General features: G+C 36.2%; 1 protein-coding gene across 1 annotated transcript in view; it reads right to left on the bottom strand.

Annotated features, from left to right (window-relative positions):
- The window catches only part of ANO3 (anoctamin 3), a gene marked incomplete at both ends in the record, with an annotated part of 413,216 nt that overhangs the window by 280,592 nt on the left and 113,142 nt on the right, over positions 1–19,482 (bottom strand). The window contains 2 exon segments of the mRNA XM_082660958.1: positions 12,363–12,381; positions 12,383–12,438. Coding sequence (XP_082517084.1) covers positions 12,363–12,381; positions 12,383–12,438 — 75 coding nt within the window.

Below are 19,482 nucleotides of genomic sequence, written 5' to 3'. Positions count from 1 at the left end.
AGAACAGTATGGAGGTTACCCAAAAAACCAAAAATTGAACTACCATATGACCCAGCAATCCCACTACTGGGCATATACCCTGAGAAAACCATAATTCAAAAAGAGACATGTACCACAATGTTCACTGTAGCACCATTTACAATAGCCAGGACATGGAAGCAACCTAAGTGTCCATCGACAGATGAATGGATAAAGAAGATGTGGTACATATATACAATGGAATATTACTCAGCCATAAAAAGAAACGAAGTTGAGTTATTTGTAGTGAGGTGAATGGACCTAGCGTCTGTCATACAGAGTGAAGTAAGTCAGAAAGAGATAAACAAATATCGTATGCTAACACACATACATGGAATCTAAAAAAAAAAAAAAACGTTCTGATGAACCTAGGAGCAGGACAGGAATAATGACGCAGATGTAGGGAATGGACTTGAGGACCCGAGGAGGGGTAAGCTGGGAAAAAGTGAGCAAGTAGCACTGACATATGTACATTACCAAATGTAGAATAGATAGCTAGTGGGAAGCAGCTGCATAGCACAGGAAGATCAGCTCGGTGCTTTTTGACCACCCAGAGAGGTGGGATAGGGAGGGTAGGAGGGAGACACAAGAGGGAGGGGATATGGTGATATATGTATACATATAGCTGATTCACTTTTTATACAGCAGAAACTAACACAACATTTTAAAGCAATTATACTCCAATAAAGATGTTAAAAAAAAAGAAAAAGAAAGGTGTATTGGATTAAAGGCAAGATATGCATTTTCTAAGAAATATAAATATATAAGGCAAAGTAATAAAGAGATGGTCAAAGTGATTCCAGGTAAACGCTAATAAAAACGTAAGCAAATCTAGCATATTAATATCAGTTTAGACGGAATTTCACTTTACAATGACTAAAGTGTCAGAGGCATATTATGTAAAGATAAAGGTATAATTTATAAATAAAACATAAGTCATATATTTTTTGTACCAATCCGTACAGCTTTTTTTGGTTTCTTTAATATATATACTTTTTGTTTTTTAATATTATCTGTTTATTTTAACTTTTTATTTTATATTGGAATATAGTTGATTAACAATATTGTGGTAGTTTCAGGTGTACAGCAAAATGGTCCAGTTATACATATACATGTATCTCTTCTTTTTTACGTTATTTTCCCATTTAGATTGTATAGATTTTAATACAAAATGAAAACTATTAGAAAATCAAGAAATTAATAAATTTGCAATTGTAATGGAAGAGACTGGATACTGCTCTAAAAATTTAAACAATATAGTTGACCCAAGTAAACAAAGAGCGATCTAGATGACTTACTACAATCAATGAACATTTAATTTAACAGAATTTTGGTAAGAACATGCATTACCTTTGTATTTCGGAACAAACTGTCACATCACCTTTTTTGTCAACCTCACTAAGCTACAACTATGTTTTCCGGAATTGCCTTCCCTGTGTGGTTCCAGCTTAAAGCTAATCAAGAGAGAAATCTGTGCATGGCTAGGAAAGCTGAAGTGAAGCAGCAGCCACTGCACTCTGAAGGTCATTGTGTTTACAAGCAATGAGAGAATGACACTGAGGTGCACACAGGTTCTAGGTAACCCCTGTTCTTCCTGGCACCGTAGCCAGCTTTTTTTTCCTGTAGAGAAGCCATGCCACCAGCAGGTGCAGAGGCAATCGCTTTTCCATGGGCTGCTCCACCAGTGCTCCATCATAGTCCCATTCCAAATTCCCTGATTGTCTGCCATACGAGCCATACAGAAGGGCTGATTAGTAGCTTTTATCCGATACTCCAACATCCTTTTTTGGACCATTTTTATCAAAATCTCTTATAGTTAGGTAAATTCCAATTTCTAAAATAAATCCCTATTCTATAATACTTAAAATATTTCTCATTCTGCTTCCCTGATTAAACCCTGATTGATAAATTTAAAAGAGAGAGAAAGAGAGAGGGAGGGAGGAAAAAAAAGACACAACAGAAAAAAATAAAAGAAAAATGTAGAGTATTTACAGACCACATTCTCAGATCATAATCTAAAAACATCATAAATAAAGTGGGAAAAATATTTTCTCCGGCAGTCAGGGAAATATAAGTTAAAATAACTAGGTATATTTTTTAAGCCCTTCACATTAGCAACAACGGAAAGGAGCCATGATCCCCATTTTTATAGGGGATGTTGGGGAAAGCATTCTTTCATACATTGCTTTGGAACTGTGATATATGAGAGCCTATTTTAACCAATAATCCACCTCCTCGAAGTTTATCCCATACAAACATAGCAGCCATAAATAATGACCTGTATGTCAGGGTCTTTATTGCATCATTGATCTTGGTAGAAAAAACACTGGAAACAAAACTCAGACGCAGCAATATGGTAAGTTATGATTTATCCTACCATGAAGTCTATCTGATTATTTGAACAGGGTTAAAATATATACAAAGCTACATACTAGTTTGTTAACATGGGTGTGGGTGGATAAACACAGCTGGATAGAAGAAGAAAGCGAGAGAAGGAAGCCAAAAAAGGGAAAAAAGAAAAATGACTATACATTCTAAAGCGTCTGTATAACTATACATTCGAATACACATTTATGCATTTATGTAAAGTTATGTGTATGTATGGCTAAAACAAAATTAAACATTAAAAAAATCTTATAATCTGGCCCAATTTAATTTATCCACCAGATTTCTCTTGATTCACCAGCACAAATTCTCAGTTTTGGGTCAGAATATATTTCCTTGATCTGCCTCACAAAAACAACCAAAAATACTCTTTGTTTTCTCTTGTGGGAATGTTCTCCACCTGCTGTTCATCACCCAAGTTCTCCAAGGCGTAGTTGATGTGCCACCTCTTCCCTGAATATACCAGCCCACACAGAGTCTCTTCTGAACCTCTTTATCCTTACTAAATAATTCAGCACTTAATTATATAGAATCATGAGTTGTTCTCTGATTCTTTTACGCCAGTTAGTCTTGTCTCCCCAATTATTAGTCCTATTCTATGAGTCTATTTCCCTTAACAGATGCATCACCAAATTGTACCTTTAGTGTAGTGACTGTCATGTATAGTATAATGACTGGTCTTGGGTTTCTAAATAGGGAGACAGTTAGGAAAGTATGCAGCCTTGACCTCAAAAGATCTTAGTTAAAATCTGTGCTCTGTTACTTCCTAAGAGATGTGCCTGAGCACATTTTCTCTTAGCCTTAGTTCCAGTATCTGTTAAATAGGTCTCTAAAGCTTAATGTAAAACTTTAAAACAGCCTGGATTATGGAAAGACTTCTGATTTTAGAGTCAGCTAACCTGGCTTTGAGTCTAGACACTGTAACAGTTTGATCTCATATAGTAACCAGCAAATATTTACTTGTCTCTCTTCATTCAAGTGATTTTGGTCTGTCAATAGCTATGACACGTGTGTTAACCAGCACTAATGTCACCACATATTTACCTAGTTGCATATTTCTGAGTATGAAAGGGGAACTATTAATTATTACACTGGGTGGGACAGCAGGTATAAACAGGGACTGTCCCTGGCAAACATCTAGAGCAAATATTTGAGCCATAGATACCTCATTCATGAGCAGCAGGAGATAACTTTATTCTCTACTCACCCTTTTTGTTCTGAACCCCGCCCCTAGTAAAGAGGAGAGGTCTTTAGTCAAACAGGATAAAGTGACAGACTGGCATAACTCATCAGCTGCTTGATGAAGGGCAGTCGATATTAACAGGGCTACATTTTCTTTACATTGTCCCCTCACAAATTTCTGAAGGGTATAAAGCAGAGGTTTCAGGTTGAAAGACAAAGAACAAATCTGGTCTTGGGGTCATTTTATTAGACTTACACAGTATTTTTTTTTAAGGAGTTGAAAGTATTGCCAATATTCTAAATTGAGATATTTAGATAAATACCCTTATTTGCAACTTCTCTTGAAAAACTGGAGACGTGTTAAAACCGAAACTTCATTATCACTTGTCAAGGGTCAAGTGGAACTGAACTGTCAGTGCCTCCTCTCTCATTCTCTCTCCAAGTCATCACACTTCTCCTGAAGTTGAGGTTTAGTTTCATTCATCATTCCCTTTGTAATATTATAAACTGCCTGCCTAATTCACCCACAGGTCCTGCCAAGACCCTGAAATATTTTAGATGTTTTTTTTTGAGCTTCGTGTCAACCCCCTTCAAGCAGCTTGCAGCAAAGATTTTCAGAGCAGTGCTGGAAACAAGAAGGAGAACAGAGGATTAGAAAAACTAAGGAGATTTTAAAAGGGAAAAAGGATAGAGACTAGAAAAAAAGAGTGGACTCTACCCAACTGAAGTGGATCTTTACAGACTGAGATAGGAAATAACATATAGGGAGGTAGGAAATTATATATAATTACTAAATGTTTGTGGACTGATAGATCACATTGCTCACCATTCATCTGAATACCATAAGTGAGTGTGATCATCTACAGCTGTTTTTTTTTAATAACATACTTACAGACCTGTCTAGAATTTATAAAAAGGACACAAAGATTACATGTAAAATAAAAACAATAATATTTATTTAACTATAAAACTGTTGGGATCAAACCTAGTAATCAGTAAATGTGATTTTAAACTATAATAATTATAAAATATTACATGGCTTGATGATGATGATGATGATGATGGTGGTCTATATTTATAGATCATGCTTTTTGGTTTGGGAGGTCATGAGAATACCCAGATAGAGCCTGTATTTCTTGCTTCTTTCACTCATTTTATTCACTGATCATCTCTTGTTGAAAATGGAGAAAAAATCCAGTAAGTCATAATTAATATGACTTGGGTCAGTCTGTCACTTATTTAATTTACTCTCTGTACTCCCTGTTCCTTGCACACTGTAGTCCCAAAAACGGAAGAGCCAAGATCTCTGAGCACCAGATGGGTTTGCAGCAAGGGCCCTGGACAACCTAAGCTTTGGAAAGTGGAAACACCAATATACAGAAGACAAAGAAAGAAAAAAAGAGGGAAGAGAAAAATGGCCAACTTGCTATTCTCCTTTATCATACTAAGGGACCACCTCACATCTCTGCATGGCATACCTGAAAATCCACTTTTGGCAACAGGAATTTTGCGTGCTGCCCCACTTACAATATTAATAACATTAATATGTAAACTAATAACATGGGAGCTTGGTATGCTAAATGCTTATCCCAATCCTCACTCTAGCCATATGAGACCAATACTATTATCTCAAATTTATAAATGAGGAAATTGAAGAACAAAGGGATTAAGTAAATACTCGAAATCATGCAGTGAGAGCAATGCATAACCTAGATTTGAACACAGATAATCTGACTCTAAAGCCCATGTAGTTGACTTCAATGCCATGTAGTTGCTTTTTACTTCAAACATTTATATATTTTTCTCATGCTGAATTTTTTATGTTGAAAAAAGAACCCTGGCAGTCATTCTCCCTTTCTCTCTCTGTCTTTCTTATATACCCCCTTCTTATTATATTATGAAACTTTTTATGATAATATTTAATTTCATATAAAGACAAAACTTTTTGTTTCAAGGTAATCAGTAATTCTTTCAGTGCTCAGAAAATCCAAGTTTGTAAAGTACGTATTAACACCTTCATTTTCTTAATAAAAAATATGAAACTCAAAGAAATTTGAGTCGCCAACGTCACACTGCTATTATATGCCCCATTCTGACTCAATCTCGGTTCTTCTAATTTTGAATCTAATGTTCTTTTCAGTCTCTCTTCATGTGCTTTCTCACCTAGCTCAGTGTCTGTTGCAAAAAGAACCACTACAATGCTGTGATAAATGAGTGAGCACATGTCTTAATAAAAGAAGATCACTCCATTGCACATACTTTTGTACAGATCTTCTAGATTTCTCTTCTTACTCACAGGATAGAATGGCTAGGTGCAAAGACTGGGCTTTTCTAGGCTGTCGTTTAGGAACAAACGGTAAGTAGGAACAACAACTTCTGGTTTGTAACAGTGAAAATTAAATTACATTCTCCCTCAAGGATTTGGAATTATTTTAAAACAGATTTTCCTAAGAAAATGGAAGAAAAGTATATTCCTTTGATATTTAAGCATCTACCATGTCCAGGAGAATAATAACTGTGTTAAGAGAGAAACTTTGCATATATTAAGGGGGAAATCTGGACCAACATCCCAGAAGAATCATAGGAATTTCCCCACAGGTTACTAATCTGGCTTTAATAGAGACTGGAAGACCAATATAGCCTTAGTGTGGGAGGCAATTAGTGCTCTGCCTCACACTAGGGATGTGTATACACTAGTCATGGACTTGGCTAATGGCTATCTTCAGAAGGACACATAGAGCAGAGACTGCTATCTGAGGAGCTCAAATTGATGCTACAGTTCACCCCAGGGAAATTAATATAGTACTGCATAAACTCCTGTCAGTTCTACATATTAAAGACACATTACTGTGTAGTTCATTTCATCAGCAATGTTTTTGAGAACCTACCATTTATCAGGCACTGTTCTAGGCACTCAGGATAGTGATCAAAACAAAAAACTAAACAAAGCAAAACTTCCTTCTCTCATGTAGGGTACAATCTAATGGAAGAAGAAAAGTAATAATATAAAAACAACAAAAAATATAGTATATCAGATAAGTGCTGTGAAGAAAAATAAGTGCAGTGGAGTAGGGACAAGGCATTGAAACAAATGCAACATAAAATCTACCTTGTTAGCAAATTTTAGGTATATAACACAGCTATAACATTAGTTATACCGTCGATCTTCAGAACTTAAATATCTTGCATAACTGAAGTTTTGTAACCTTTGACCAACACTTTTGCATGTTCCCCTTCCCCCAACTCCTAGTGACCAACATTCTACTTACCATGGAAGAATGAATGAATGGATGAATGACTGAATAGGGCAGGAGAGTAATTTTGGAGGTGATGGATAGGTTTATGGCATTGATTGAAGAGATGGTTTCATAGGTGTATACTTATCTCCAAATTCATCACATTGTTAACATTAAATAGTTTTTTATATGTAATCATACCTCATTAAAGTAATTCAAAACAACACATAAAAAGCCAAATACAACAAAACTCGCCCCTCACCCCCAAGAACAAACAAACTAGTAAATACTCTGACTTGACACTAAGAAATATACAAAAATAGGTATAATGCACAGAGGATTGTTTCCATTGGGCATCAGAGAGGAGGCAAGAGGTCCTCTTTCTCTGCCAGGTCTGGTTTAGGGCCACGTGGTCCTGGAGCAGGAAAGCCTTGGAAGCCTAAGCCTTGCTAGCAAGGAGACAAGTTAGCCCCTGGATGTCAATTTCTTCATTATAAATGGAAATTTTTTGATATAAAAACCCCACCTGAAACTTCCGTAGAGTAGGATAGAAAGGACATGCCGTTTAATACTAAGGCAGGAGATAGATGGGCTCCAGGCTAGGCATTTACAGCCAGCCTCCTGTTTACATTTCGAGATGGAAATAACAACAGTGTAAATAGCTGGACTTTGTTTCCTGTGGACACCTTAAGATAACAGTCATGGCAGGAACAGAAAGGGGATAAACCTTGTTTGAGTAAAAGATCAAGAAGTCATATATTTCCCATCCTTGGGACAAGGGAAACACTGCACATGTGCAGAAAGGCTCCTTGGGGGTCAAAAGGAGGGGGCACCACCCCATAATATGTGATGCTAAGGCCGTCCCATAGGCCTCTGGGCTGAAATCCATCTTGGCAAAAAGTTGCACACGCAGTTTGGGCAGGGTCCTAGGGCAGGTCAGGTGTGGAAAAAGAAACGAGATAATTGGCCAAAGGTAAACAAAGATCTGGAAGAACTGCCCTATATAAATGATTTAACCTCCTCTTTACTGCACTCCTCCTCATTGGGGAGGACGCCCACACCCTTTCTTGCCAGGTGTGCATCTCTGCCTTGCTTCTGTCTTAAATAAACTGTTTCTCTGTGTGCTCTCCCACTTGTTGTGCTGTGCCTCTAATAATAAACTTTGCACCTGTTTTTACAGTTTTTGCCTCCTTGAAACATTCTTGCTTTCAAACAGAGGCAAGAGCCAGGGAAAATTTGCTTCTAGCCTCTAGCCTTTGCTGGTCTAGTAGCTAGGATTCCTGGTTTTCATCCAGGCTACCTATGTTCAGTTCCTGGGCAGGGAACTAAGATCTCGCTTCAAGCCACCACTCACTGCTGCTGCCTCGCTGAGATCAATATCACAGGTGAATCTAAATGTAAAAAGTACAATTATTCACTTTTGGTAAAAATAAAAACATCTGTGGAATTGTGGAATTAAAAAAAATCAACTTAGAGTTACCTAGTAAGTTATCCTTATCCTCTCCCATAATTTATTCATCTACACACAGGATTCTGATGATTTATCATGTAAGAATTATTTCTCTTGGATATGTCTGAAGACAAACTCACAACTCGCCTTCCCAACAATACATCTAATTCTGATTTCCACAGTTGGTGGAAATTTTGTATGTTACTGATTTTTAGTATCACACCACTATCTGAACGTTCAAGACCTCTTCAAAAGACAGACCTGGTTTCATGTCTTGGTTCAGGCCCCTGTGAGGGCAGAAGTAGCTAGACCACAAACATGTTACTTCACATGTCCAATCTTCATTTACCTAGTCTGTAATCGGTAGTAGTCTTGGTCTCATAGAGTTGCTGGGAGGAATCAATGATCCCACACAAAGGGCTACATAATACTTGGTACATAGACTAACTCAATAAATACCAGTTCCTGCTAACATTCTTATTGCCATTAATGTTACATAAGAGCCTGTTTTTATTCATGTGAGTTTTCACTGATTCACTATTTCTTCTTGCTAATTTCCTTTCTGTGGGTATGTAGAAATTTCTGATAATTTCTTCTATATACTACTTAATAAAAAAAATAGAGGCAAAATAATGAGTGATGTTAAACAGCAAAGAAAGAAGACAACAGCAAGCTTTATACCACAGAAAAGCTAGTCTACTGTTGTCAAGGGACATCCTCAGGTGGCTTTACTTACAATGGTGAGAGACTGATTTTCAGTTATGGTCTCAGAAATGTGACTTTGACAGAAAGAAGCAGAAACTTTTTAAAGGTGGAGTCAGGGTAACAAAGTTCGTAGGATATATTAATAACACAAATATAATGCTGGGCAAACTGGCTAACCACATGCAGAAGAGTGAAACTGAACTCTTTTTATACTTTTCAAAAGATTAACTCAAAATGTATTAAAGACTTACATGTAAAATCTGTAAGCGTAAAACTACTAGAAGGAAACATAAGGAAAAAGCTCCTTAATACTGGTCTTGAAAACAGTTTTTTGAATATGATGAGAATTGCAAAAAATGAAAGCAATAAAAGCAAAAATATACAAGTGGGACTACATCAAACTAAACAGCATCTGCACAGAAAAACAATTAGCAAGATAAAAAGGCAGCCTACGAATGGGAGAAAATAGTTGCAAATCACCTATATGATAAGAAGTTAATGTTTGAAATATATAAGGAACTCACATAACTCAATAGCAAAAAAAAAAAATGGATGAAAGACTTGAATACATTTTTCCAAAGAAGTCATACAAATGGCCAAGAAGTACATAAAAAGATGCTTGACATCACTAATCATCAAGGTAATGCAAATAAAAACCACAATGAGATATCACCTCACACCTGTCAGAATGGCTATTATCAAAAAGACAAGAAATAACAAGTATTGATGAGGATGTGGAGAATAGGAAACCGTGTGCACTGTTGGTGGGAATATAAATTGGCAAAGCCACTATGGAAACAGTATGGAGGGTCCTCAAAAAATTAAAAATAGAACTACCATATGATTCAGCAATTCCACTTCTAGGTATATATTCAACAGAAATAAAAATAAGATATCAAAGAGATATCTGCACCCTTATGTTCACTGCAGCATTATTCATGATAGCCAAGACATGGAAATAACCTAAGTGTCCACCAATAGATGACTGGATACAGAAGATGGGATATGTGATATATTCCATTGTGTATATACATTCAACCATAAATAGAAGGAAATCCTGCCTTTTGTGACACCATGAATGGATCTTGAGGGCATTATTCTAAGTGAAATGAGTCAGAGAAAGACAAATACTGTATGTTCTCACTTATATGTGGAATATAAAAAAGCCAAATTCCTAGAAACATGGAGTAGAATGGTGATTACTAGGGTATAGGGGAGGAGGAAATGGAGAGATGTTGGTCAGAGTCTACAAACTTCTAACAATAAGATGAATAAGTTCTGGGGATCTAACATATAGCATGGTGACTATAATCATCAATACTGTATTATATACTTGAAAGTTGTTAAGAGAACAGATCTTAAAATTTATCAACACACACACAATAATTTTGTGAGGGAATAGAGGTATCAATTAACCTCATTTTGATAATCATTTTACAATATACACGTGTGTTAAATCATCACATTGTACACCTTAAAAATACACATACGTCAATGATCTATCAGTAAACCTGGAATAAAAAAATACCAATATGATACTAATAAAATTACTCTTATGTCATAGGAAACAGTACTGGTTTGAGGACCAGCAGTCATATCATATATCCAGCACATGCATTTCCCAAAACACACACACTCACACCACACACACTGGAAAATAAATTCTAGCCCGAAGATTTCTGTCAAGCCTAGAATCAAGTCAAGTGAGTTATATAACTTGAAAGGTTAATAGCACTAAGCTATGATATCTCAATGTACACATCTCAATTTGTTTTTGGGGTAAGGGGATCTCTTAGGCCAGAGCAAATTCTTCTAAGCAAAGTTCTCTAAAAAGTATTGCCAATGTTTGTCTCTCTGTTTTATGTTTTCTTGTTTGAATTATCTACCTTCTGAGTGATCTATTCTCCAGCTAACCCTGGTAATTTAATTGGTTAACTGAATTAACCAATAACCAATCAACTGGTTAACCAACAGCTTGCTCTTTCTCTTTATGATTGGACTTCAAAAAGGAGCTGATTGTTAAGTATATTTTGCATTTATCTGATTTCATTTATTATGTGTTGCTATATTGTTAACTTTTAACAGTTAAAGGTTTTTAGGGGAGTTTGCTGTCTTATATATGTAGATACGTGTGTGTATTCATATATATAAATTAAACCCTCACCATATGAAATCTACATTAAATGTCTCACATTAAAAGATATAACTAAGTATATATCGCATTGTTTACACAGTGGTTTTTTGATTAATTTACTAATACTTAGATTACAAAGTTATTTTATAATGTAAGTTCGTTTCTTAAAAACAAGTGGTACAAAGGTTTTTATATGTAAGCTCTTGTATTAGACACTTATAAGTAAATGCTATTTCACTAGAAGGATATGTAACTGAGCAGGATCCTACGGGGCCTTCCCAGAACAGACCCCTCCATGTCCTTTGCCCACCTGTTTGTAGAAAAACTTTAGTCTCCTCGGCCTCCCCTGAGTCACAAAAGGCTGGCTCAAAAATTAATGATTAGAGCTTCCCTGGTGGCGCAGTGGTTGAGAGTCCGCCTGCTGATGCAGGGGACACCGGTTCGTGCCCCGGTCTGGGAAGATCCCACATGCCGTGGAGCGGCTAGGCCCGTGAGCCATGGCCGCTGAGCCTGCGCGTCCGGAGCCTGTGCTCCGCAACAGGAGAGGCCACAACAGTGAGAGGCCCGCGTACCGCAAAAAAAAAAAAAAAATTAATGATTAGAAAAATGTGAACATGTAGTAACAAAAAAATAGCAATTGGGCCAGGAGAACTGGTATCAGTTTAAACAATGGATCAGCCATATAGCAGAGTCACAGAATCTTTAGTTCCTCCCTGAAGGACACAGATAATAGCATCTGATGCACATTCCTGAGCTGTTTCACAGATACTAAAACCCCCACCAGATGGAAGAAGTTAACTGCAAGATGACCATGAGCACATAGCCCCCAGACTGGCTGGAGCCTGAGGATTGATGATGCTAACCCCCATGACACCACCCTGTTACCTCACCATCAACCAATCAGAGAACTGTGCATGAGCTGATCATGTACCCTGAGACTCTCTCGCTCACCATGCTTTTAAAAACCCTTCCTTGAAACCCATCAGGGAGTTTGGGTCTTTTGAACATTAGCTGCCCATAGGCCTTGCTTGGCACCTGCAATAAATGCTGCACTTTCCTTCACCAAAACCTGGTGTCAGTAGATTGGCTTTACTGGATAAAACTAAATAAAATACATAATAATTAATAATATGAATGTGATCCTGGAAATTTGTGTTAAATTTTCACACCCCACAAAGACTCTGGAGTTGCTCCTCCATTATACTGAAGAAAAAAGTGGGTGGGAGCACCTGAAACCAACCTCAAAACTCACCTTCATTGTATTTGCCTTTTGGCAACCCACACACTATTTTCAAGCCCACGATGAGAAGAGCAAAACTTTTGCAAGAGGGAACAAAGAACAAGAAAAAAATTGCTTAGAAACTCAATAGACCAGAAAGAGAGTAGAAAATTATCATGAAAAAAAGAGCTTTTCATGTTGACTGCAGGTACTGTAAAACTACTATCTGGTATAGGTCAAATTAGTTACGAAGAAGTGTGTAGGAAGACACAGCTTTCAGCAAATTGCATTAGAAACTAAGCAGGTGGGTAGATTCTATTCCCTGTTATGCAAGCTGATTGAGCTGTCATCTTTGAAAGAACTTAGAATGGCTATTTTTTCCAATTAACTTGCCCTGGGTAAGTAACACACTCTTCTAATATCCTGCCCACCCAACCTCAAAAGCTGCATCTTTTTCTTTGCTCACTCCCTGCTCTTCTTATTATATATGCTTAATCACCAGAATTCCCTGAATATGACTTCTACTTCTTTGCCTCTGGGATTTTATTCAATCTCTGTGCCTAAAATGACTTGTCCACCCACCAAGTCAATGGAAAATCTACTCTTCTTATAAGACGCAACTCTAAGGCTACTTTCAAAGGCAATTTTCTAAGTGACAGCTCCATTTAGAAATAATTATTCCTTTTGAATAAGCCTTTCTACAGAAATATTTCCAAGCCTCAAAAGATACCTAATAAGATGTAATGGATAGTACATTCTCATCACTCTAGTTATATGACTTTGGAGAGATTAAGATTTCTGATCTCATTTTTTTCTTTTGCAAAATAGGAATAATCATCTTGGAATCTTGTTGTAAAAAATAGTTTGTGCATGTTAATTAGCATTTGTATGTTAGTCTCTGGCATAGGTCCTAGTTCACAGTAAGTATGCAATAAGTGGTAACAATTAACAGCTTCTTATGCTTATAATTACAGTAATTTCTTTATCTGTATGCCTCCCCCATTAGACAATTGGTTCTTTGAATGTAGATACCAAACCTTTGAATTCATTTCTGTATCTTCATCCCCATTCCCAATCCATCGATGTTTGTCACAGTGACTTGTACTTAGCAAGCTCTTTTTTTCCAATAAAAGTTCCCTAGCTTATTCAATTAGTATATTATATGTGTGATGTTGTGATTTATAATAAGAAATACATATTTGGTATTCATCCCCATTTCTGGCCTAGAGTTCCTAAAATCCTTGGGATTTCCTAAGTGTGGGAGGCCTAAAGGTATTTTTTGTTTCGTTAATTAGGTGACTTATGGAAAGCACCTGTGAATGTGGGCTTAGTTTCTAAGACAGTCAACCATGTGATTAGAAGGTTGGAACTGCAGTCCCACCCCCTGATATCCTGGCATCTGGGGAAGGAAAAGTGGCTGGAGATTGAATTCAATCACCAATGGCCGATGATTTAATCAATCACAGCTGTGTAATGAAGCCTCCATAAACACCTAAAAGGACAGGGTTCTGAGAGTTTCTGGGTTGGTGAACACATGGAGATTTGGTGAGACAGGCACACCTGGAGAGGGCATGGAAGCTCTGCTCCCCTTCCCACATACCTTGCCCTATGCATCTCTTCCATCTGGCTATTCCTGAGTTATAACCTTTTACAATAAACCAGTAATCTAGTAAGTAAAATGTTTTTCAGAGTTCTGTGAGCCTCTCTAAAATACTGATCAAACCCAAAGAAGGAGGGACTCATGGGAACCTCTAATATATAGCCAGTTGGTCAGAAGTACAGGTAACAGCCTGGGCTGGTGACTAGCATCTGAAGACCAAGGAGTGGGGGGGTCCTTGAAACCTCCAATTTGTAGCCAGTCAGAGCACAGGTAACAACCTGGGCTTGTGACAAGCATGCGAAGTATGGTGGGGGGGAAGTCTTGTAGGATGGAGTTCGTAACCTGTGGAATCTGATGATATTTCTGGAAAGACAGTGTCAGAATTGAGTTGAATTGTGGGATATCCAGGTGGTGTCCCAAGAATTGCTTGCTGGTGTGGAAAACTTCTCCCATAACCCACACTGGAATTAGTATCAGAACCTATTGAGTAAGTAACCCCACATTTTAATAGCTCAACTGAATAAAACTGGTTTTATACAGTAATAAAAATAAAACAACTATCCTGTAATTTATCTATCATTTTGATTCTGAAGCTTGAATATTTTTATAAGGGCCTGGGCTTGAGAAATTTAATGATCACCAGATAAATATGTAATAAAATAGAGTCTATTTCATAATAGTAGAGTTTGATGTATAATAGTATAGTTTATACTATATTATATGAAATGTCTTTAAATATTGGTTTATGAATTATAAACTGAAAGAGACTTGGGGACTATCTAATCCAATCCTACTTATTTCACAAATGAGCAAAGTGAGACAGTGTGTGTTGGGTAAGGGGCTTGTTAGCAGACATGCAGATTGGAAGTCAAAGAGCTGAGACTTAAACCCAGGTTTCTTCATTATTCTTTCTTACCTAGCACTTACATGTCTTTGGAAAAGAGTATTTAGAGTTTCCAATTGTGTTATCAATATGATAAAACATCTAAAATGATTTTGAGCAAAGACCAGATTTTTTTTCAGAATGCTAATAATAATTTTGAACTTAATATCTTCAGGTAATAAGATTTAAGTTGACCTTCAAAAGTATAAAGGATTTGGATAGACCAAGGATATTTTAAAGTTACTTCAAGTGTGAGAAATAATGAGAAAGTGTGGAAGCAGAATAGACAAAGGGTTCCTGAGAGACAAAGAGAAGAAGATGGGGTTGGAGAAGCATGTTTACACAACTCTAGCCCAACAAATGCAGAAAATGCCATAATTATAAGGAATCTGAGAAACATGTGGTCCAATTCAATCATGTGATGGTAAACAAAACTGAAACATCTTGTCTTTTTCACTAAATCATTAACTACATCTGAAGGACACTGAGGAAGAGGCCCTAATTATTAAAAGTAAGTTTTAGGAAGATTAATCTGGCAATTGTGTGTAGAAGATTATGGAAAAGTCATGGTATAGAGCCTCAGAGATCATCTGTGAATCCTTAAAGGTAGGCTGAAGCTCCAATCAAGTTGTAGCAGTAGGAAGTAAGACACATAAGTAACATTACAAAAGAAACATCAGAAAATCACAATTGGCTGGAGAGTAGGTAAAGGGAAGAGATGGAAATAGAAGGACATCATAGTTCATGCTAATATTTCAAGCTCAGGAGACTCAAGTTTTCCAATGTCAACATTAGGATGCATGGAAGAAAGTCAGGCAGGTTCAGTATGACAGGTTCAGCTTCAGACACACTATCTTTGGGTTGAATGTGAGACAATTTAGTACACGTGTTCATGACCTGAGAGAGGGGTAGGAACAGGAGACATAGATTGAGATGGTACACACATAAAGGTGAGAACTGAACCTATATAAGGAGAAAGCTCTTGGAAGAGAAAAATAGGAAGAAAAAAGTACAGGAGGCCGAGACAGATTCCTAGCCAATACTCACATCTGGTTGGCAGAAGATGGAAAGGGAATCAATGAGAAAATAAAGGGCCACAAGTGGAGTATTTGAAAAAAAACAAAAAACAAAAAAACACTACGGTATTTTCAGCTCTATCTTGGGAGAATTCTATATATTAAATGTTAATTTGGGAGGTTGCCCACCATATATATGCACATAATTTCAAAATGCTAGTTTCTGTGTCAGTATGTATATCTGGCCAAATGTTTCAAATCTTGCATGAAAAACAATTATAGAAAGTTCAGTAAAGAACTTTGAAAGAAGAGAATTACATCAGACTACTTCATCTTCAGAAATAGTGAATTGAAATATCTCATTAAATTTTGATTTCTGAGTAAAAGTCTCCCCAGACTACTTGTTAAATATTAGATATCAAATTTGGTTTTGCTCTGAAACCCCTTTCATCAGGATTTATGACTAAGGCACAAATGACGTCTGTTGTTTGACTCAGTGGGAAAGCCTACACTAGTCTGGTTAAATTGCTTAAATAAGTTGACAAATCTGGACACCAGTATCACTGAAGGAGCTACATATAATCTTGAAAGAGATGGAAGAAGAAAGGACAACCAGTGTCAGAATTTGTTTAAATTAAAAAGCTTACAACCACTCACTGATTCATTGAATGATGCTCTTTAAACCACAATAAATCATATACCATCAATGGTGAAACACAACTTAACCTATGATTGTTTTTCATGATTACAAAGGTTTGTGTAAATTTTTTTTCAATTTTCAAAGAACTAATAGGGAATCCCCTGGAAGTCCAGTGGTGAGGACTTTACACTCTCACTGCCGAGGGCCCCGGGTTCAATCCCTGGTCGGGGAGCTAAAATCCCACAAGCTGTGTGGTGCAGCCAAAAACAAAAACAAACAAACAAACAAAAACTAATGAATCAGTTCAGAATGAAAGTAAGTCATGACCAACTAAGCAGATAATCTTGGGAAGTTCACATTTCCTTAATTTCTGTCTCTGTAAAATGGGATTGAGGTGGATGATCTGAAGTTCCTTCTCTCTTTAACCAGAATTAAGTAGTTTCTAATTATTTAACTGGGATGGCAATATGTCTCTTACCAAACCCCCTGCAACTTAACTTTTCACATAGTTGTAACATGGATATGGATATAGGTATGGAATACATAACTTGCTATAAGTAAAGCATTAAATTTAAGCATTAGGTTGAAGTGAATAGATTTTCTTAAAAAGTATATTTGTGGGAGGTTTAAAGATTAATGTAGATATGTATCATGTGGAAAATTAGTACAAAGCTTTATGAAACATAGGAAGGCAAAAGTTCTGCTTCTAAGGCAGGAAAGCTTTTAGGAGATGGGGAGAGACTACCTGGTTGTTTAGCTCAAAGGCGGTAGTGTGTGTGTGCACATGTGCACGTGTGTGTGTTGTGTGTAATTACTATATAGAAATATGAACACTAGATATAGAAAATAGAGGTAAACCTTTTAAGCAATCATGAAACAACCACGCAAAAGTGGGTATTTTGTTCATGTCGTTTGTTTCGTTGGAATAGTATACCAAGTCCTCCCACAAGGGAGGAGACCTCCTGGTCTCCGCAATTCCCCAAACTAGTAGCACAACCAGGGCACATCACCAGGCTGTCAGAAAGAGAAGGTATAGGATTTCACTTTCAGGAGACCAAATAAGTGTATCTCTGAACATATTCTATTACTGCAATCCAACAAAATTAGAAGTTAATTATAAAAGTTTTCAAAAATCCAACATTAACAATTGAATGAAAGAGGAAATCAAAGACACAATTGTATATCAGTCATTCTTTAACATATATAAGGAGATTGTACTTGAAAAAGTGTGTGAAATCTTAGGAACAATTAAAGAACACAAATTAAAACAAAATGCCATCAGATTGGGGATATACGTATACATATAGCTGATTTACTTTGTTATACAGCAGAAACACTAACACAACATTGTAAAGCAATTATACTCCAATAAAGATGTAAAAAAAAAAAAAAGGCCATCAGATTGCCAACATATCTAAAGACACTGATAAAAGCCAGGTCTGACAGTGTATAAAGAAATGGGTGCTGACATACACTGTTGATACGACTTTAAAGTGGCAAATCCCATTTTAGGGTCAGTTTGGCAGTAACTTAAAAACTAAAACACACATTAACTTTAACACAGCAATTACACTTCTGGGAATCTCTCTTACTGAAATACATGTACAAAGCCAAAATATAGACACACAGTGATATTTATTACCATACTATGTCTAACACTGAACAATTGAAAACAAGTCCTAAAAAAACTTTTCAAAATTTTACAATCCTATAAAGAAGCCATTAAAGTGAATGAGGTGGATCTACATGTACTGATGTGGAAAGATATTATTATATATTCTTAAGGAACAGAACCAGTTTCAAAAACTATTATGTTATGACCTCCTTAGTTGTAATCCCCCTATTTTATGAATGTATCTGTATTATATAAGTTGGAAAGACTAAGGAAGGATAATATGTTAAGTTGTTATAGTGGTCACCTGTGGTTAGTGGCTTTGGGAGGTCATGGTGGGATTTACATGTTATTAAATAAATAAGTATATTATAAATAGTTATATATTATATATAATGTTTGTAATTTGAGAAAATTAATTTCAAATAGCACAATAATTTAACATGAATTTAATGGATTAAAAAGGTAATGCTGCATTATTGCTCCTCATTGGTGACTAGTTATATAACATATGAATCCTCAACACTAAAGTATTATATACAGGTTAACCTACATTGGCCACTGCTGCATGTACTTAAGCATACTATTTTAAAAGTGGTCAATTTAAGTCACTATAAAAGCCTAAGGAGAAAGCTTGCTCTATTCTAAAAGCACATTTAAAATATTAAAAATTATGTAAATACTAAAAATATTAATTCTCACCAGAAATCAAAGAAATAAAAACAAGAATAGGGTACCATATTATAAAAGCTAAAACTGATAATATTTAATATTTGTGAGAATCTTATCACAAAGAACTTTTATATATTGCTGGTGGTAACACTTTTTTTGCATGGTATCATTATCATTTCATTAATGCATGTATATTTCTACACAAAAGCTGAAAGTAAAATATTACAGAATATTAAAATTGTTAATCTTCAAGTAGTAATATTTTAGACTTTTATTTTCTTCTCTGAACTATATACATTCCAGCGATTGTAATTTGTTATCTATACTGCTTCTACAGTGATATAAACATAAAAAGAATTTTGAAACTAGTATTTGTTTAAGGCTCTTAGATTATTCATTAGAATAATCAGAGGTATTCTGACTTTTGTTGGTTTTAGAAAATGAACTCTTAAGCCTTAACCACTTCTGTACAAAGGAACCTTTCTCCTCACTTCTCCAAAGATCAGGGTAAAATTCAGTTTACATGTAAAGAATCATGTGAGACAGATACCACATGATAACTGGCAGACTGGCTGGATCTTGGCAGATGCCTTCATAGCTTCTGCCCAGTACCTGGAGCTTAGCAGGGCTGAATCACCAGTTTCTCCCCACTTTGCAATCTGTGGCATTACTCACTCTCTACCACTCTTAACCATGAACCTTCTTCTAACAGATATAAGTTTATCTACAT

The sequence above is a fragment of the Grampus griseus genome (genome assembly GCF_964374135.1).
Source record: "Grampus griseus genome assembly, chromosome: 8".
Classification (NCBI taxonomy): Eukaryota; Metazoa; Chordata; class Mammalia; order Artiodactyla; family Delphinidae; genus Grampus; species Grampus griseus.
The sequence above is the reverse complement of the archived record's forward strand: the minus strand, read 5'-3'. Positions and strand labels throughout refer to the sequence as shown.